Raw genomic sequence first — 22306 nt, forward strand, 5'->3', positions numbered from 1 at the left:
GCATAACGTCATGTTCTTGCAGGTCATTCAGTGTGTTCATGTAGCCAGAAACATAGATTTCTTTGTTCCAACTCTTCTGAGATGTTGAAGAATTTTTAAGTATACATTCCTACTGTATGACCTCTTTGGCTGTATGGTGATTATTAATATTACAGAAGCAGCTAAGAGGAAATTACATCAGTAGATAAGATGAACTGTGCAATAGCAGAAGCTTTATTCACACTGAATACACTATTCATTTACACAGAAAGATCACTTCTCAATTCAAAGAGGAATATTCTAATTTAAGTCTAACTTCAGCCATATGTCAAAATCTCTATAGAAACAAAGCTTACCACTGTGCAGTGATCCTGTAAGAAACACATTCCCCTTTGTGGATGGGCACATGGTAGGTGCATCAAACTCTTGGAGCTCTTGTTTTTCCTGACAAGAACTCTTTTTATATCAGAACATATTTCAGTTCAGTCCATTTGCTAATTTAATGTAAAATGACCTGAAATAGGGGAAATTGGGCAAATACCATAGTTAGTGGTCTTCAGGTTCACTCCCCTCTAAACCCAGGCTGGGTTTTTATTACTAATTTAATCTTATTAAAAGGTGCTTTTACATTACACTGAAGAAGTAAAATTCCAAAATACACCTCCATTAAATAAAATAATACCTGTAATGTATTTGTACCTGTAATTTCAATTACAGAAATGTAATTGAACATGGGGGATAATGACAGATCCCAGGCACAGAAAGTTAAAAGTAGTTCTTTGCTTAGGTGCACAGGAAAAAGCAGGAAACAGTGGCTGCTGAATCAGTCTTAGCTGTATGGCATTGTGGAGATAACTGGAAAATATTTTGTGTTTTGTGTCATACCTGCTAGTCTGGGGCTTCAGACCATTGAAAGGGGGAGGGAATTTCTGTAGAAATTGCTGTCCTTTATACCAGATCCTGTAGAGAAGAGTTTAATAAAAACCAGTTGAAGAACAAACCCTATCCACAGAATGCTCAGTGCAGCCACCCACCCTTCCTATGCCGTGCTTGCTTCTGTGCTTCCACACAATGGGATTCCATGGTTTCATTTATATTTGAAACCACATGCTGTCTGCCTTTGGTCACCTCTGTTGGTATAAATCAGAACCTAACAATGGAAGGCCCTAAATAAGTGGGCCATGTGGCTGACAGGCTTGGACAGTCACGTATCTCCGCTCGGGTCGTGTCACAGCACCATCGTCGCTGTTCCTGCAGGTCAGAGCAAGGGCTTTTTCCCTAGCCACAAGCCTTAGGGCAGTGAAACACTGGAAAGGGAGTTGTAGCAAAATAATCATTTAATCCTGAAGCCATGTGGGGTTTGCAGAAAACCTGTCTTCTGACAGGACTGACTTCTTGATGTGGTTGGTACACCCAGGTAAATATCATTCTCTGATAAACACTCTGGAGTTCCTCCAGGTTGATTTGCTTATTCTTGGAAGTTTTTGCTAGTGATGTATGTACTTCTAATTTCACCTTGTAAGCAAAGATAGAAGAAGATTGGGAATGATTAGCTTCAAAGGGGAGTTTATTTTCTAAGCTTTGAATTCTTACATTCATACTGAGGAGTCAGGGAAGAATGACAGAACTGGTGCAAACTCATACTCTGCAGAAAGAACTAATTAATTGAAGCCAGGAGCATTCTGATGTAGGTAGAGTGATGAGTGAAAAACACTTTTGTTTTGTTTATGGACCTCCTGGGTTTTATTGGCATTTGTTGCTCTTTGAGTGCATGTATTTATTTATTTTTGCCTAGTTGTTTGTTAGCCTGTAGCTACTTGCCAGGATTTAGGAAGAACAAAGTTTGCCCAAAGCACTGGTTATGTTGCAGATAGATTTGGCCCAGTGTGTTTGCCTTGTCATTTGACTGCAGTGTTGACATGGTTATTGGTGTGTCTTCCTCCCCACGATTATGTAGTATATTTTCTGTCTCCAAAGAGAGGAGAATTTGGCAAGGAGAGCTGAGAAGCATCTGACTCTTTCCTGTTGTTCTCTCTCTCTGTTACTGAGAGTAAGGCAGTCGCAGGGACAGCTCTAAATTTAGCTGCTAATTTTTGTTTTAGGAGTCAGTTCTGCTTAGATTTTGGCTAGAGGGACACCTGGATGAGAGGAGCATCCTGGGTTTGGTACCTACTGAATTGCATCCCCCTGGATATATCCCTGTGTATTTTCTGTAGGATCCCCAGATGTTTCCAGGTTATAAAGCCCCAGATAAGTCCTGGTCTGACTTGTTTGTCAACAGTTTAAGAACTAGTTCAGAACAGGACTTAGTTTCTCTACATCCCTTTGAAAGGGGTAGTACAAATGGCAAAATTACATGTCCTGGTGGTCTCTCTACATGTAGATGTGTAGGCGAGAGAGTTTTTCCAGGGGTTACCATCTTTCTTGACACAGTTGATTGGAATTCATTAGTGAAGCTCCATGTTTGTGGTCACTGGTCAAATATTGCTTCTTGCAGTTAAGAGACTGGACAGAGATGGGCAGAATGGCATTCTGTTGGAGCAAAAAAGTCCTCCCTTACATTTCCTTCCTGCCTGATGTAACCTGGCTTTTAACAACCTTCATTGCTTGCCTACCTGAGAGGTTAACTTTTTGGATCACATTTGACATTTGCCCATAGCTGGAAAATATGAGAGCAGATTCCATAAAGCAAACACTGCAATCCAAAAGGGAGATGTCATACTTATTGTGTGGTTCCACCAGCAAAGTGTTTCAATCATATCAAATTATTTACACAAGTTTATAGGTTATATATCTATTTATCCATTGTATATACAAGACTTATGGTAGTATGATCAAATGAAGTGGCACCTGCATTACTGGTACTGCCTTCCATACTTTCACTGAAGTTTATCCTTTCTACTCAAATCAACTTTTTGTGTGTTGTAAATTAATGAGAATATTTGCAAAATATGTAGACTGTCAACAATATGAATTCTCAAAAACTATGCTTTCAGGATCAGAAAGGTAAGGACTTGGAGTTAGATATTAAGCAGACAGAACTGGTGTAATTCCTAGATTTCTAAGGAGCAGCTCCAACTTGAATCAGCCAAAGATCTCTCCCTATTTCATTGAAACAGTAATTTTCATGCAAAACACACCAGACATCACAGGATTCCAGTAGTTCCGGCCCATTTGTCTGCTGCTGCTAGGAAGTTGTTTACTCTTTTGTATCACTCTCTGCTGACGTCTGCTCACTGAACAATGTCATCAAATTTCCTGTTTTTTGGCTTGTGGAAAGCAGCTCCCCCACCTTGTGCTCAGGCTTTGCTGCGTGGAGCTCCGTGGAGCCGGATGCACCCAGCAGACAGGATGTGGGGTTAAATGCAGCAGAGCTAAATAAATAAAGTAGGTGTTCAGTTGTGAACTAGAGCTGCCTGCTTGCCAGGGGGATAAAGCTGACAGTTCAAACATTGAGCAGTGATAAAATACTTGTTTCAGGTTGTGGGGGTTTTTAATGGCTTTTGGATCTTTTTCCATGAGTTTGTGTTAGCAGCTTCCTGAAGCAGCCTGAAATAGTTTATAATGTGTTGCTGTGTGATGTATGTGTGAAAACACCTCTGTCAGGTACTCGCAGCATGCTGCTGCTGCAGTGTGTTCCTCAGTAACTCCTCAGCTGCCACAGCAGCAGTGTGGTGCTGAGCCCAGGGTGCTGACACTCTGCCAGGGGGCTGATCCCTTACATTTTTGGTTTGCTTGTCTTCTGGCAGTGCCACAGGGTCATTAACTTCCACTTGGCAGGCACCAGTGATAAGCAGAGCAGACCTTTGTTCAACAGGTCTTCCAGACAAAGTGTGGGGTGCTTTCATTGATAACACCAACACTGGCCTCCTGGCATCCATAGCAAGAGGATTGTTAGGAATCCACCCAACCTTTGTGAAATAGGGCATGCTGTGTCCTTTACCTGAGTCTTGTGCTCCCCTCTCTTCTGTAGGTCATGCTCCAAGGGGTTCCCCCCAGTTTAGCGTTGCTCTGGCTTGGAATTCTATTTTTCCTTTTTCCAAAGAGCATTTGATCACTTCATGAAAACAATTCTTGTAAGGATTCTCCTAAGATTCTTTATTAAAATAAAACAAAACAACACCTCTCCAAACAAATAAAACAAACCTAAAACACTTCCCCCCACCCCCCTTCCCCCACCCACCCAAATACCAGAAAAATAAAAATACCACAACATAGAACATTTGGGGTCAGCTTGCAGAACACTGAAAAAATGCAGGAGTATCTGATGACAGACAGAACTACAGGGTATGTTGAAGTGATTTATAGGAACTATCCCACCATTGGGGGCGTTGAGTTTGTCTTTATTTTTTAAAGGTTTTTATTAAGGTAGAGCCAGAACATTTTGCTTACTGCCTTTCTCTGCTAAATTCAATTTTGTTGCACTGTTTCACTGATGCTTGCAGTAACTGGAAATAGTCTGAGTGTGTGAAGTACTGAGTGTGGAGCATGTGGGCTGTCACCTCATTGAAATGCTGAGATCTTGTCATCATTTCTGACATCTTCATGCTTGGATCTCTGCAGAGACAAAAATTATGTTTGCCTTGGAATATCTTCCATTATAATGAGAAGGTATTGCAAGGGAACCCTCTCGTATTCTAAGTTCCTGTTCTTGCAGCATCCTGCATCCATAATGGGGCCCATAGTTGGTGTGTAGAGAAACAGACTGGATGCAGTGCCCAACCTTGGGTACCTGTGTGAATCTGCCCTACATCTCCAGGTGTGGGCTTGCATTTTGAATGGGCTTGTCTCAATAAAATCATTCCAATGCCTAAACATGAACATTTTCCAAGACAGGCTGCCAGGTTGGTTAAGATGTGGTGACTTGCACTTCAGTCAGTTAAACCCTTGTGGTGCAAACCTTGCACTGTACACAAATGAAAATAAAGTTGATCTAGTCCCTGGTACAGACCTGCCCATAGTGCAGGACCCACATCAGTCACCTTCCAATTTGGAACAAGGACTGTCTGCTGGGGCGAGTCAGGAAAGAAGCAGGTGAGGAGGCAGCTGCAGACAATGAGTTCAGTGCCTAGGCAAAGGTAACACTTCAGCCAAACAATTGACGGAGGTTTCTATCTCTGTTTGTCCTCTGCCCTTCTTGCTCCCTGTTCCCTCCTCTCCATGTTTTCTGAGGTTCATCCTATATCCTTGTGCCTTCCCATCAGATAGCAGTGCTGGTGTTTGATTCTTTTGACCTCTGCCCCCCTCCCCCCATTACTATTCAACTGTCCCCTCAGATTTCTCCTGTGCTCTTTTCCATTCCCCATCACAGCTTCTGCCAGGTTTGAACCTCTAATGGCGTTACAGCCAACAAAAATACCCTTCAGGGTTATGTTGCCTCCATGGCAAAGGGGGACAAAGCTCCCCGTTGCCTGTGTGGACTGTAGGGCTGGACAGACCCCTGCATCACTGGGGAGAGGGCACCAGGGGGGCTGTGCCCCCCATGCCTCTGCAGAGCTGTCTGCACAGGGGCTCTGCCAGCATGGGGGTCCAGAAAGCCTAAGACAGTCTGTTCCTTATCTGCAGTGGAAGAGGAGAGCTCAACAAATTGTGTCACCAGGGCATCTGAGTACCAAGCTTCTTCCTGAGGCCCTTGACAGGGAAGGGCTCAAAATCTGAGCCTCTGCCTCCTGTTGCTGGTTAAATTTATTCATAACTTGCCCTTATGGAGATTTATAAGTACAGGTGCAAGTTAAAACTCCTGAAAAGATGTCATTAATTTTATTTCTAACAAATAAATTCCAGATGTTTGCCTCTAACTCCCAGAGTGCTGATATGATCAGCATGGGGCTCCAGTTGTTCAGTCTTATGTTAGATGACAGAGTGAAATGAATGCTCACCATTGCCAGTGGTTTGCAGTCAAAGGGACACAAGTTTTTCTAATGAGATGAAACTGAGAGAGTTCCCGATGAGACTGGGAGGATTGAGTTGAGAAAACAACTGGCTGGCACTGCAATGACAGTAGTAACTGCAAGAACAATAGTAACTAGATTTAAAAGAAAATGAAAATAATCTTGTATGACAGAAAAAGTGGAAATAATGGAACATCAGAAAAGTATGCTATCATGTACTGCAAAAAAATGTCTATACTTATCATAAGTTGTTTCTTGCTGCAGACTCTGAAAAGCTTCTTATGTGGGAAACATTGATTTGCACAGTGCTGCTTGCAAAGGCTGTAGCTTAATTCTCAAAGTCAAACCTGGGGGAAGAAGTGTTTTTCTTTGACTGGCAGAGCCAAGAATTATTCTTACTCTAGAAGAAAATAGCAAGGCAGTCCAATGGTGGACCTGGTAATTCCATATGCCCCATGTGCCATGCAGATTAGAAAAAAAATAGAATAGGCTGAAAATACAGAGCAGCGTAATTGCAAAGCAGAATCATCAGTTAAGCTATTAAATTGTCATAAACACTGTAAAATTCTGTCTTGAAACTTGGTCTGAAGTAGAAAATGTGATATGTACAATGGGAGTTGTGGCACCCATGGCTTCATATTTACAGTATTAGAAAAATATTTCAGCCAACATGGGCATGTTTCTCCTGTAAAAATTTAAATAAGTTTTAAATGTTGTAAGCAGTATTCATTTATGGTACAAGCAAGCCATGCTTCACTTCTTTCCCAGAGGGCACATGGGTAGCAATGGCAGGGCTGTGTTTAGTAATGAAGAAGGGCATGAGGCTGGAATGCCACACACAGCTGGTTGGCAATGGATTTGTTGGATTTGTCTGACAAAGGAACTCCCAGGTGATCAATTCCTCAGCACTCAGGGCCAGCTGGGCAGAGAGGGAAGGACACAGAGTCACGGTGGACCTTGGTTTGTACAAGTGCCCTCTTTAGCTTTCTGTGAGCTCAGAAAAGGAGATGTGCAAGGACACAATCCCAGCAGCAAATGCCCCAGATAACCTCTTCCACTTGCAGGAAATTGTCACAAAACCACTGCAAATCTTGCTTGCTTCATCGGGAAAGTATTTCTGGGTACAACCTCATACTGTGGCCTACAAATTTTGTTACTCTGTTTTGGTGAGGAACACACTGTGAGTAATTTATGTCTAATGGAGTAGTGGTTTGATGCCACCTCTAATGTGTTCCTGATGTTTCACATAAAGGGTGGTTGGAATATATTTCAAGGTCCTTAGCAAAATTAGATTACAGAATATAACTGGATTAAATTATGTGTCTCACAGTATAATCTGAAGTCATCCAGAGTACGACATAGTGGTTCAAATTAAGCAGTGAAGGAAATAATTAGAACTGTGGTGTTCCATGGTAGGTGCTCAGACTGTACATGGTAGTGGCTCACAGAGTTAGTCAAAATATATTCCTGCTGCAACCTATTATTGAAATTATAAAGTTCAACACTGAGCAGCACACCATTTGTTTTGTCTTTAGAGGATGAGGACAAAAGAGATGCAGAAAAAGCTGCTAACCACACAAATGTGAATGTGGTAAGAACATTTGTCCTGGCTTAAAGGAACATGCAAACACATGAAACAAGTCAAATGAAATTTCCCAGGACTGAGAAAAGCTTCCATAATCGAGGACACTACTCCTGCATCTGTAGTAAGTAATTACAGACATACGCTCAAAGTTCATTGAGGAAGAAAAAGAAATCAGGTGAAATATCTGAGTAATAAAATTCTTAAGAGTCAGATCTATGTCATTCTTCAGTGAGTTTATAGGTTTACTTTATTTTTTAATTCTCAAAGCAACCTATAGTTTTACTATGGTTTTATTGGAACTGTTAATAAAGTGAGTCTGGTATTTCATTTCTGTTGCTTACATATGAGACATTAGACTTTATACTAAAAAACTATTTTTCTTTGATATCTAATTTATTTATAATGGGTTATATTTACTGATTCACACAGGCTATCTTTCCCATTAAACTTGTTTATAGAAATGTGGTATAATTTTTATGCAAAGCAATAGTTTTGTTTTAGTCTAGTTCTATGAATTTCCAGCTATGTTTTGTGTCCTAGAAGTCTGGCTGAGCTCAGAGTCAGCCCATGAAACTGCACTAAATTGCATATTTCATTAATAGAATTTTTCTGTTTGCTTTGGACGTTCTTCCTAGTGTTTCGTAGCTTGGGGGAAAAGGCAAAAGAAAATAAATGAGTACAGTTGGTTTTTTACTCAGCTTTCCTGGAGGTACAGAGGAGTTTCTCTTCTGCCTGTGGCAGGCAGGTCTGAGGAAGTCCAAGTCCCCAAGTTTGGTCATGCAGATACAGTGTCCATCCTCCCCAAGGGAGGACACTGAGGCTTGCAAATTAACATTTCCTGCTAAAATTTCTGGTAAAAGCTCCCAGCCAGAGCTATCAGCAGTCTGGATCACTGTCTGGGAAGAAGCACTTGGTGCAGGGGAGGAAGAAGGAAATGGTGACTGTGAACTTACTAATGGTGTCGCCAGACAGGACTTTAATGTCTATTTTCTCTTGTTTGTTCTTTGGCATAAAGCTTTCACACTCTCAATAGAAGGCCCAGGGCTGCTGCATCCTCTCCTTAGAAAAACCAGCAGAGTGAGAAACATATTCTGGGTAGTTGCAAAAGAGATTAGACAGGCTTGTTTAATGCCAGAATTCAGATCTCGAGGGAGATTGATTTGGATAGAGGCCAGCTTTCCTTTCAGCTAATTACGGGGGTTTTGCATAGGTGGACACTATTTAGTTATTTAATGAGTAAGTGGAGCCTCTCTCTTCCATAGAGCTCCTTCTTTTAGTTCATCTTTGTTATCCAAGTGGAATAAGGATGTCGCTGCCTGACTGAACGTGCTGTATGGAGCTCTGTTCCATGTGACAGAAGAGCCACCTCTGCACAGCTCCAGCACTGCTTCCTATTGTCAAACATGTGTGCCACTCTCAGTTGCAACATCAGACCTTTTTAGATGAGACAGATAAATTTAGGTGTCAATAAAATTGTGCAGAAGGTGATAGGCACCTGCTGGTCCTAATATTTGAGAAGTTGGTTTTGCTGCTCTAGTCTTGGCTTGGCTTGGCTCAAATTTTGCAGTCCTTGCAGGGAGGAGCAGAGAATCTGCCCATTTCAGAGGCAGCACATGATGCTGGTGTTCAGACAGGCCCTGTAGAAGGCCCCACTCAAGGGTCTGAGGACTGGGAACCTGAGGAGTCTGATAAAGCTTCTGAGGAAAAAAAATATCTGACACCCACTCTCATTATAGGCAAGACAAGCACTGTTCTATAATGTCTCTTCAAATGACACATGAAAAGTCCACATCTGCTCGACCAAATGCACTGCTTATAAGCCTTCATGGTTTATAGAGCACTTATGCTAGGCAGTTTGCAGGTGAACACGTGTTTACATTAAAGATTTACTCTGTTTTTGTATCTTCTCTTCTTACCCCCCCGCCACACATTACAGATCTTTGCAAACCTTTCAAACTTTGTGACTGTAGCAGCTCTCTGTGACAAAGCTTCACTGATGCCATTCAACTTGTAAAAGTATTTGATGCAAGTATCTCCAGATGTTATCTCTCTTTCCTGGAAATCTCAAGGTTAAATAATTTATATGAGGCTATTCAACCTCTGTAGATTATTATCTGGATAATTATGGCCTGTGTACTCAATTTGAGAAATGCTAACATGGTACCTGGAGAGAGTATATTTGGACCGCAGGGCAGGATTTCATCTTAAGTGGATATTTGATACCCAGCTGGATTTGTTTCCCAGTTAAGGACTACAATGTCAGAGTGCTTTATGGGTTTCCTTGATGATGGGCTGTTTATTAAAGAGCTGCCTTGTGGGAGACTCCTGTGCTGAGGCCTTGCCTGGCCCAGCTTTAATCCTGTGAAACTTCACTAGGAGTTGGTAATGTATTGATTGCTTGTGCGTTTCTATGGAGAAAATCATGCTGCTGATACAAAATAATAATTTATTTTGTACCAGCAGCATCTCCTTTGGCATATCCAGCAGTTCTTTTGTAAAGGAAATGATACTTGTAGGCAGAAGATGCAGAGATTGCTTTATATCAAAGATAATAGTATAATTACATGGATTCTTTCATTTAAATGAAATAAAATGGAGTGTGCCTACCACAAATCCAGATAGAGTGAAATTATATTTACAAGAAAACTAGAATGAAAAACTGCTTTGTTGCAATAAATTCTACTTAATTGCAGTTCTGATCATAATGAAAACCCCACTTTATTAAAGACATGCAGAGTTAGGGGAATTGGCATAACTGTAAAATGGTTCTATACTTAAGGAAAAAAAAATGTGATCCCATCCCAGGCGTGTGATATTTAACAAGCCCTGTGGGCTGGCAGAAGCACTGTGTGTTACTGAGCCAGAGTCAGGCAGAAAACCAGTGTCAGGTTTCAAACTACCCTGTAGGTCCTCAGGAATGAAGAGGCATCTGTGTTAGGGGAAGCCAGTCACTCATCCCCTCTGCCAGTGGAGTTCCTAGTGGTCAAAAGAAAGGGATGCCCAGGACTCTTAAATATTTTTTGTCTGTTTTGCTCCTTATCATAAAACCTGAAGTTAGTCTGTTGCATTGGTTATAGCTGTGAACAAGCAAAATTAATGCTAAACCTTAGAGTGAAAACAAGAGAATGTACTACTGTGAATTTCCTCAGTTTTTTTAAAAAAGACATCTTGAATATGCCTGCAGTCTCAAGTCTTCATTTGTTGGCGACAAAGTTCCCTATTTAGAAAAGGTTTGACTGCCAAGAACTCCTCTTGGTTTTTCAAGTGTCAGTTGACAGTTCTACTCAGTCTGAGAAACACGTACTCAATAGACAAAAATACAGTTATGTGTATTATCAGTAATGAACATTTCTCCTTTGCTCTACTGGCTGCTGTCCCACTGACTTTGCATTTATTCTACCTGCAAAATCCCATCTCAGAGACAGCACCTTTGATGTTGCTCAGAGCAGTTCCCAGGCAGGGTGCTGCACAGAGCCCAGGTGAGTTTGTGCATCCTGAAGGTGGGCAGAGCACACCCCTGAACCCTAAAGAGTTCCAGTGATGTCCAGGAGGTTCCCAGACACCCGAGTGAGCTGCGTGAAGATGTGTGTGGCAGATGGCTGGGAGAATAGAGAGGGAGGAGGAGAAGGAGGCAGCTTCATGCTGTCACCATCCAGTCTTGGAGGACTAAACTGGCACATCCAGGATGCCCACTTCTGCAGAGGCTGGAGATATGTGAGAGAAAGATAACAGATGGCAGCAAGTAAAAATTACTGTGGTCACTAAAGTCTGAACTGTGTCAGCACACAAAATGTCTTAATAGCAATTATAGAAAAGTTTATTCCTTAAAAAGTGGAGGTTTAGGACAAAATGGAGATCTTCTAGTAAGCCTAGCAGATCTACTGACTGAATTATGCTATTTTTGGGCTGTACTCTCTTGCTTTGCTTGGTCTGTTCGTGAAGATTACAGTGTTGGTAGATCAAGCCATGAAAAGTTTGTCTGGCATAATGTAGTTGGAAAACTTCCTGGTAGACTGGAACTTCCTTTTAGTTAGATGAGTCTGTTCAAATCCAGATGGTTCAAAGAAAACTGTCACTGAAATTCATATTCATAAGGAAGAAATGAAAACTGATAATGGAGTTCTGTTGTATTCTGATGCATCTGTAATCATCTCTAAAATAAAATTAGTAACTGGTATCCACCAGAAAAAAGAGAATTAGCTGATAGATAGGAAACAGATTAGCACTTACTGCTATACTTCAGGATCTTGCAGAATCACAAGAAAGCAAGCAGTTTTAATAATATTAAACAATAGAACTACTGTGCCATATTTAAGTCTCCCAGAGTGCAGTTCAACTGTTAAAATGCAGGCAGGAAGAATTTCCCTCAGGGCCAGAAGAATGTTGTATTTGTACTAAAGTGTCTGCTCAAGCGGGAGGGATGGAAAGTCAGCCACAGCCTGCCTGTAAAATTAATACACCTGAGGCGACAGCAGACGAGTGAGAAGTTCCTTTCCCGTTTGACAAAGGTGTTCGTAAAGCCAAAGGCTGAATTTATTTCTCTGGAGTTACGTGAACCCCGATATATTTAATGCTCTGATTTTGAACACGTCTTGGCTGATGACCTGCAAGCCTTACAGACCAATTTCTTCTCTGTTGACTTGGCCAGCCTTTGCATCTGGGTAAAAGTTACTGCTGCCAGCAGATGAGAGAGGATAGCACACTGACACTTTTATAGCACTGCTGGTGTACGAGGCGTGAGTTGGTCCCCAGAGCTCGTTACAGCTCTCCCAGCCAGTGGAATAACCAGACTTGTGTCAGCTGAGGGGAAGAGGGGAGAGGAAACAAGTCTCTCAGCCTTCTGGGAGTTGCTAGGCACATTGTTTTTTATGTGGCTGCAGTTAAAGCATTTTGTGAGATACAGCGTGGCTGGTCCTGACTGCAAAGGGGGAAACAGAGCAGTCTCAGGGTTACTGGAGTACAAGGGAAGAGCTGCTGAAACTCAGCGAGTTGCAATATCCACCCAGATATGCTGTTCAGCTGCCCATGAGGTACCATCTCACAGAGGCGATCACAACCCCTACCCTCATGTAAGCCCAGAGTACCAGGGGTGACTGACTTTGCAGGACATTTGCTCTGAAGTGCTGGGTATTGTATCTGACCCTTGAATTTTGTCAGAAGCCAATAAAACATGGAATTAGGTGCTAGTGCCTTAATATGACCTCTTTCTTTTTTCTTCATCTGAAGCAATTCAGTTTCTGCATGTTGCACAAACCGTTCCTGTTTGAACAGCTGAAAATGTTCATATTGCCTTTTTTTTCATTGATAAAGGCATCAATTTCTGCAATCTATGTATAGAAAACCATTATTATAGGGTTTAAAAAATTCTTCTAAAGTACAGGCCAGATCATTTAAGCTGCTGGTTTTCTCTTAGTGCAGGATATAACTACAGATGCTCCACAGCATGCCCTCACCACACAGAAATACTTGACTATAGTTTAGTGAGCAGCCCAGGGATGCAATATGGGGAGACCTCACAGCCTCCAGACAATGGAGAAGTTCTTGCCAACAATTTCAGTCAGAAAGTGGAACTTAATGAAGACCTCAGTGAGCCATGTCAAGTCTTAAGATTATGAAGACTTAGGGCACTTTAAATTCTGGGCTGGTTGGTCAGAATGGGGTTTGGCAAAATGACAACCATGAGGCACAGCCCAACGTTAAGGTTATTCACACTTGTTGTTGTGGAGTGTATGATTCACTATTTTTTCTCTTCTAAAGAGACAAATAGATGAAATTTCAAGGCCAGTGTGCTTGTGCATAAAATGCAGGTCTAAAAGGGGCCTTTGAATCAGGTAGATGCTGCAGCAAATATAACTTGCTGGATTTGATATGAGAACTGGTTTCCATTCAACTTTGTTCTCACTGGACAGAAAAGTCAGTGTGGATTAATGAGTAAATGGCTCTCTTTTTCTGACTTGGCTGATGTATTCCATCCCTTTTTGCTGTGTGATTCATTGACAGTGGGGACTCTTGTGTAAGTGTGTAGTGTGAGATTTGCAGAGTTGCTTTGCAGGAGTTGTATCTGCTTAGAAACCTACAGTACAGCTGTGATTCCCGAGATGTGATATAACTTGTTTGAATTATCACCAACACAATTTTGAATTTCAGAAATGAGTGGGTGTTTCCCAGGTATCAGCCTTGTGGTCCCAGTATGACCAGTGCCTGCTGCTGTAAGTTGGCCAGCAAGCAGGAGCACTGGACACCCTGCCCAGGGATGCCAGGGCTCAGGACAAGGGGGGCTGGAGTTCTCTCTCCCTTGGTGCCTCAGTTCCTTTGAATGTCAAAATGAAACCAGCAACCTCCCTTTTCAATGTCGGAGATCTGTGCAATTGTTCCATAGACACACTAAGTGGTACTGACATTAATTTTATCATTTCAATACCTTATCAGGACCTAAAAACATCCCCCAGTTTGTCAGCCTGTTCTGTGTAAAAGTTCAGGCCTTTCCCAGTGGCAGGGACTGCTGGCTGGCTTTTTCTGCTGTCATTGTACAACGTGACCACAGCGGGCCACTCGTCTGGGCCAGAGGCCATGCAGGCCTCACCACGGTGCAGGTGATAATCCAAGTCACTTTGGGACAGCATCGTTAATTATTCCCAGCCAAACAGAATGATTCACTTTTGCATGTGCTACGCTTGCAGTTTGGTATCCAAAGTTTCCTGTAAAGCATGAGGGGAGAACTTATAAACAGTAGAAAATCGGAGGTCTTGATTATGTCTGAAGTGTGCAAGAAGGCAGCAAGTGTGATTTCCCAACAGCATTGCTGCAGTTCTGTTCTAACTTGGCTTCAGTCACTGCACTGAGGAAATGCAGTGAACAACCAGGCCCAAAACACAAACAAACAAACATATACAATAGTGGTTGGCATGTGTGGCAAGCTGAACGTAAGCCAAAAATCAGCTGTGCCAGGGAGAGCCCTGCTGGAGCTTGGATAGCCCTTGTGTTCAGCCCTGTGCCTGCGCCCCTGTAAAGCAGTCCCAGTCCCACCAGGGGTAAATTTCCTGGGAGGCTTCCTCAGGACCTGGGTTTAAAAAAAAAATTGCCCCCAGGCTGAGTAATGGAAGAGTTGCTGGATTTTGGGAGGAGGAAAAGTGTTGCCAGTTCACTGGGAATAAGAAAGTGGGTCCCGTGGCTGGTTACATGCCCAGAGAGAAGGACCAGCATCCTGATGTGAGAGCTCTGGCAACTCATTACACTCAATAAAGCTTTTCTTCTCACAAAAACTGCAAGCTGTCAAAATTGTGTGTTGCTAATGATGTGAGTTGGAGGCCAGAGTTGGCTCTCAGAGGTCATTTATGTAAAACAGGCTCAAAAATGGGTACTAAAACTTAAGATACAGATTAAGAAAACAGAGGGTGTGTTACCCATCACTTACTGTCTGCTGTATTGTTACATGGCAGCGTTGTGGATAATTTTTCTAGGAATCAATTTAAACCAGGAAATAGATAAAAGAAAAAATTATACCAGAACAAAACATTGAGTGATCTGCAGGCCTTGTGATACAGATATAAATCTGTATTCGTTTGTGGAGAGAGATGCATCAGTGAGAAACAATTTAGATTAATCTAAATGCAAGATTTTATCAAAGCACTGAGTCAGGATGCTACATTATGAGTTCAGAGTCTGTGACATTTGTCTACATCTTTTATGAAGCAGAAATGAGAAAAAAAAATCAAGGACTGGAATAACTGGTTTCATCCAGGTTGAAGAGCAGTTTTGGTAAATTTTAATCGCCTTTCAGAACTCATGTCTTTGTATTTCAGCAAAGAATAAACTGACTCTGTACAGCATAGGGTCTTTGAAGGCCAAGTTTACCTTTGTCCTTGAGTCTGTTGAGCACAGGCAGAAACCTTGGACACTTTGTTCTCTCTTATTCTTTATTCAAATTGTTGTGGCCTCCAAACAACAAAAGAAAGAGCTGCTCAGGGCCAGACTCCCACTTCATTTACACTGAAGTAAATCCAGTATATTTACGTTGTATTGCTATTGTATTTTGTTGTATTTTATTTCAGTTGCTCTGGATTTCACTGGATTTGCTAACCAGGTCAGAATTCAGTCTATGGAATATAAAATTAATTTTATGCTCTGAACAGCTGTGCCTGTTAGGAATATCTGCTTGGACAGCATTTTTTGTCACACCGTCACACTGATGGTGCAAGTGTTGGTAACAAAAGAATGCTGTCAAAGTGTGCAATGAAGACATGAACAGCGATGTTCAGTGTCCAGTAGAAAGCACATGGAAAAAAGGAAGCTGAGTCTTATGTCATCTACATAGGTTCATTTTGTTGAAGAAATAGGTGAATGAACATGGATTGATTAGTGTTTATATACTTCAAAAAGTGATCAATGTTATGATAAGCAAAGAAAAATGTGAATTGTGAGAACTTGATCCTGAACATGGAGACTTTCTTGCCCAGAATTATGAGCTGCAACAAGTCACAACACCTCTCTCTGTTGAGAAAGAGGAGCCATGCTGGTATGACCTGGCTGGACAAGATCCTGCACCTTGTCATGCCAGTTTGTAGGAAATTGTTTATTTCGCAGCTTTCAGCATCCAGGAAGATTTGGTTAAGGTTTCTGAGAAAGTATATTATTATTCAGGATTCAAATCTCTGCAGCAAATAGAACCTGAATCAATAAAAGTTTAGGGGATAGTACAAATCAATCAGTTCATTTGAGCCTTTGTTTTCTGGGGTGATAAATGTATGCCTAAAATGGTAGGTTAAGAGAAAGGATATTTTTCCTTTGTAAAATGAATCTCTGTTTTTCTTAGAATTGCAGAATTTAAGTTTATGTTAACAGTCCTGTGGTTTCTAGCATATCTTGATAATGAAGACTGTTAATTCTTACTGTGATGAGTCAACTCATGCAGATTCATATCACGTACCTAGTATATGTAGAAATTTAAGTATGTGTTTTAAAATCAGATAAAAAATGTTGATTATGTCTTAAAACATTGATCTGAGGAAAATGATTAATTTTGCTGGCTGTATTCCAGTAGAACCAGCAGTGAAGTCATATGTCTAATCACTGTAGTTATTTGTCATATATTACAATGAGTCAGATTCTGACTCTCTGCCCACTGAAAGCAGATGTTGCTCTCCAGCAGCAGCTTCCACCTGCAATCCATTCAGCACAAGTTCATGGCACCTCTTTGTTCCTGTGAGCTGCAGGAGAAAGCAGCTGTGCTCACCTGGCAGAGGCAAGAGGAGCAGCAGGAGCAGAAGTGCTGCCAGCTGCTCCTGGGGAGAGGTGCTGTCACCAGGGCTGTGCAAGGAATGGCCAGAGCAGGAGCCATTCCTGTCACCAGCAGCACAGCTCCTGCTGTGGCAGAAAGGAAGGGAGCACTGTGAATGCTCCCCTGAGGGAGCATTCCTGCTGCCCCAGGCACCAGCCTCTCCCATGGGTGGGCAGTGCTGAGTGCTGCTTTGGGCTGCACAGGGCTCTGCTTTAAAACATCCCACAAAAACTTCAGCAAAGAGGTCTCCTAAGAAAATCAGCCTCCAGAAGGAATGCATTTGCACCTCCATAGCAAGAGTATTGCATGAAGGTTAGTAGCCAAAGGATATTTTAGGAGCTGGTTCTGCCCAAAATTTTAGGTGTGCTCTCCTCTTTAATGAGTAATGGTAAGAGATATTTTGGAGAATGCCAGGATACACCACTTCTGCGCAGCCCATAGGTCTCCTCTTTTCTAGATCTGTCCCTGTCACCAGCCAGGCAATTTCTCCCCAAAGGGAGCATGTGAATCAAGATGGCTTTATGTCCACCCTTTATTCCTTTCTGTATTTATTCATTAAGCAAGTGCATCTGAAGTTTTCCTAGCAGTAGGAAGAGAGAAAAAAACAATCCAGCAGTGATGAACAGACTATTCCTGTAGATTCTGTTCTGGTAAAGTATGAAGAATGACTCATAGAAAGAAGTACTTTAGCAGGTTACATCGGGTCAGCGCTGCCTTTGTTGTACTTTAATCAGATCAGTCACAGTTGTGTAGGTCTGTGTTTTTAAAGCTTATTTCACTTGTTTTTATTTACCCAATACTCACTTTTCTCAGGGCATTGGAAACATGGACTATTTCTATCAGCAATTTCAGTGTTTGCAATGCAGCTGCTACAACACAGAGATCATTTCTGGCGAGTGTTGAGCTGCTCACAGCAGTCAGGGGATGACCTTCCCTGTTGACAGCTGTCAATCACTTACAGCTTATGCTATTGCCTTGGGATGAATCCCACTCTGTGCCAGAGGCAGGGCTGGTTCCACAGGACAAAAAAATACAGTGTTTAAATAAGAAAGGCAAATTTGAGGGGAAATAAGTGCTACCAGCAGTGGTTCAGGGGCTGGAGAACCTGAAATGGCTGCAGTTGCTGTGGGTGTTTGAGGAGCCGCAGTCACACGCGCTGCACTTGCGGACTCTGCGTCAGCAGCTCTTTGGCAACAGACCCAGCTCTATCACAGTCAATTGCAGGAACCCACAACCAGTCCTACCTCTGTCTCCTCAGACACTCTTCCCAATCTGTGCCTGCCTGGAAGGCTGTCACATGCCTAAGTCGTGTCTGCCAATCTGAAAATGTACTTGAGCTTTTCAACTAGCAGAGAAATTCCAAGGAAGAAGTAGAAGAAGGTGTGAGTGAATAAAGATGTGCTTGTGCAGTTACTATACATGTGAGCTTTGGCTGTGTTTGATTTCGTTATAAGTTTGCAGCATTAGAGATATTTTAAATAGCCCATTTAGCAGTAGTTGAGAGTTTCTGCTAATCCTTGCTGAAGCCTTGATTTTTGACACAATACTTATTGGCGTGTTACTTCTCAGGGCTACCTGCAGCACACAGAAAGTTTAAATGATTAATCAAGTTGTTTGAGCAGATTTCAACAGGATTAAGAATTAACTGGAGTTCACCAAAATTTTCCAGCTGAGATGCAGACCAAGGCTTTGATTCTACTCAGGACAGCAAGTTAACGTGTAACAAGACAGGTTATCTCATCTGGTCACTTCTTGTGACTTAGGCGTAAATGGTGCATAGACAGGTATTTTCATTGCAGCAATAGCTGCAGATTTCTGGCAGAGAAGTGATTTTCAGGCTCAGTCCTTTAAATACGTCCATTACTATTCGTTCACAAACTCCTTAAAAGAAAGGAGCATCTGAAAAGCAGTAACTGGCCATACTGTGTTTATCTCATTTGTTAAAATTCCCCTTTGGCTGGGACTGATAGTCCAGAGGTACACTGGCATGGTAGGTGGGGTTCTGCATCCCTCCAGCTGCCAGTGAAGTTCAGCTCTGGATCTGAACCTTCAGTTCAGCTCAGGCCATTGCCCGGTGACACGGAGCACTCACTGTTTTATGCTGGCAGGTAGAGTGAACAAAAAGTCCAAGGTTTGATTTGAAGTACAGCTCTGGACAGAGAAGTAACTGTAAAAAGGCATCTTTTCTCCCCTGTTATGTGTGTTATCAGCAAAAGTCTTTGCTGTTTTGTAGTGCAGATTTTGAATAATTGGATGATGTACCACAGGGGAGAGTAAAGCAGCTTCAGTTTTCCAACTGAAGAGAGGTTTCTGGTCTCAAGATCAGAAAAAAATAAATGACTGGAGTGTATTTAAACTAAGCCGATCTGACCACAATGACTGAATAAATCTGAAACCCCTCCATGTCATTTTACCATCAGCTCTTAAAGGCCCATTTAAGCTAGACAGGCAAACACTGGTTCCTGGCATGCTTTTATAGGCACTGTGTTGCCATTTTGCCTTGACTCATGTTTGTTGCTTATTTAATGTTGCAGTGATGACTTCCAAGTTGATAAATAAATAAAATCACAAATGACATAGTCTTAGGTCTCAGCAATGGAGCATTAAGGTCATGGAAAGAGTGGAGCATGCAGTTCTAAGAGGTTTTTCTGTGGGATGTGCTGATGCTTCTTTGAAACTACTTACGGGAAAAATTATAGGTTGCAAAGCAATAAATCTGATCTTCAAGTGGGTTTTAATTTTGAAAAAGAACAATGTAAAAATTCCACCTTTGTGCTCAACAGCCCTTTTCTTTTAATGTGTCAGTTCAGAGATGTCTTACATTTACTGCATTGCCAAAGGCTATTTTCTTCTGATTTCTTAACTCCAGTTACTTTTGAAGAGTCTATGTGACTCCAAGGACCAATGGTTGGACTTTGTTTCCTATCTTGAATGAGGAACATTCTTATTCCTGCTTTTTAGCTTTTATTTCTGAAGTACATTGAAAATGCTGATGTTTGCCTGGTGGGAATTCTCAGAGAACCAAGCCTGTGTAATCCTACTAGAGTGTCCCTCTGTATTTATGTGTTTAACTCCTTTAGGAGTAGTCTTATACCAGTTGAAGAGTCATTCATGTTGAGGCTTGATTAATGATATCAAAGAGAAGCAGTTGTGGTAAAAAGCGTTGTGGTCTTTGCCCTCCTTCCCACGGAGGGACAAGGATCCTGGCTCAGTTACACAGAATCACTAGGCTGGAAGTGACCTTCAAGATCATCAAGTCCAAAGAATATAAAAACAGCCCAGGAGGACAGTTGTCCTGAGGACAACCTGTCTTCCCACTAAAGACTGAAGCAAAGAAGGTGTTAAGCACCTCTGCCTTCTCCTCACCTGCAGGGACTGAGTTCCCTCCTGCATCCAGTAGAGAGCAAAGGTTGGTCTTACCCTTCCTTTTGCCATTACTATATTTGTAAAAACATTTTTTATTATCCTTTACAAAAGTTGCCCAATTAGGTTTGAACTGAGCTTTGGCCTCTCTAATTTTCCCTACATGCCCTAGCAACCCCCTTGAATACTTCCTGAGAGACCTGACCCTCCTTCCAAAGATGACACATCCTCTTTTTATTCCTAACTTCCTTCAAAACTTCATTGCCCATCCAGGCTCCACCAGTCTATTTCCCTTTCCCACCAGGCTGGGAAATAGACTTCACCAGTTTATTTGCCTTTCACTTCCCCTAATACTCCTTAGTCTTTCTACTTCCTTCCTGAGCTTGACCACCAGTAGAAGGAGATCATTCACCTGCTCACGCTGCAGGCAGGCATTTTCTGTAACTCCCCCTGGAACAACTGATAGCTCAAACAGTCCACACAGGAGTGTGTCTGGACACACACATCCTTTCTGGAGGGTTCTATTTGGTACATACGCTTGTCCTAACAGGAATGTGTCTGGACACACACATCCTTTCTGGAGGGTTGTATTTGGTACTTGCTTGTACTAACTGCAGCTTTTGATCATGCAAAAACCATTGCTAATAAAAAACCCCAAAACCAAACCAACCAAATCCGAACAAACAACAAACTGAAGACCCCACTAGCAGGAGGAATCCCTTAACCCTGCCTGCAGAGCTGCTGTGCCCAGTCCGGGTCACCGCGCTCCCCTTTTAACCACCCGCCTGTGCTCGAGTGGCCAACGAGCTCCTGCATCCTGAGCTGTGGTACCTGAGCAGAACCTGATGTGGGAATCACTGGCATGTCAAAAGCATGGGGTACAACAGCGTTTTTGCAGGGTTTTTTCAGACAAAGCTGCATGCAGAATACATGCTTCATCCCAACACATTGCTGAGTTCTGGAGCTTTCCCCAGAGGGGCTGGGTGGGAAGCAGGGAATGCAGCAAAATGCTTTTGGAGAAATGAAACCAGTGTATTTCTGTGGCACCCTTGGGCACCTGTTATATTTAAAATTCTAAAAGAAGAATAATGTATTTTTGCATTTAATGCTTTTTTTGACTTCAAAAGAAACAGTTTTTAAACACTTCCATGTTTTGCAGAATAGCTGGAGTGATACAGAGGATACATAAAAATAACAATCTCCAAGACTTTAATGTCTAATCTGTTAGTTTGCATTTAAAAGAACAATAACAAATTACTTGAAGACTAGCTTGTTATTTCTAACTGTTATTGCAGCTTAGCATATAAATTTACAAAACCAGAATAAGATGAAGATGCAGCCTCATAATGATAGAAATATATCTCTCTGACAATGGTAGATAAGAGAGGTAGCAGAGATAATTTTTCTTCTTCCTGAGCTATTATTCATTAATAAGTTCCCTTCTTATTTCTTCTAGGCACCAGTAACAGGTGTGCAGTTTGGCCCTATGAGACTTCATCAAGATCAACTTCAGGTAACACAGCAGTTCAAACTGAAGCCTTAGTTTCTAAAATATCACACATGTTAGCTTAAAATTTATGACTGAAGTTTTTTGGATTATAGAGATCTTCACAGAGAATTTTGCTCAAGAGATAATGTGCACATAACAGGTTTTTATAATGACATTCTATCTATGTGATATCCTAAAACCCCTGCCTGTTTTCTCCAACCACCTCTCAGCTCATAAAAATAGAGCTATGTATTTTTTCTGCTATCAGTTACCTTGTAATCAATTTAGTTTGTGCCTCATTTTGTATTTTACTAGTAGTAAAATTCTTAATCAAAATCTCATCAAACTGATACCAAGCCAACCAAACTTGCGATACTATTACAAAAGATATGAAGTGAGCTTGGCAAAATACATTTTTTAATTGTTAATTAAAATAATAAGAGGATTAATAATAATTAATCCTCTTTTATCCCTTTATTGAAAAATGGTTTATGTCATTTGCCCCCTTACTTTGCCTGGGATGGACATGAGGTTTAGAGATCTATGACTCCTTTGGACTTCCTTTGGAAATTCTCCTATAATCCAAGGCATACAGAACCATTAATCATCCAAGATGTTCCTCTATCAGGAATTGCAAAACTCCTCAGCAGAGACAATGTGAACCTAATAATTTGAAAATATCTGTCTTAAGAACTGCAGTTTAACATCTTCTTCTTGAGCCA

General features: G+C 41.7%; 1 protein-coding gene across 8 annotated transcripts in view; it reads left to right on the plus strand.

The window, feature by feature from the left end:
- PDE8A (phosphodiesterase 8A) overlaps window positions 1–22306 on the plus strand; it is a 147627-nt gene that overhangs the window by 94064 nt on the left and 31257 nt on the right. For all 8 annotated transcript variants that reach the window (XM_064388929.1, XM_064388930.1, XM_064388931.1 and 5 more), the window contains one exon: window positions 21552–21608. In XM_064388929.1, coding sequence (XP_064244999.1) covers window positions 21552–21608 — 57 coding nt within the window. The remainder of the gene's footprint in view (window positions 1–21551; window positions 21609–22306) is intronic.

Source organism: Passer domesticus, chromosome 14 (assembly GCF_036417665.1).
Source record: "Passer domesticus isolate bPasDom1 chromosome 14, bPasDom1.hap1, whole genome shotgun sequence".
NCBI classification, from domain to species: Eukaryota; Metazoa; Chordata; class Aves; order Passeriformes; family Passeridae; genus Passer; species Passer domesticus.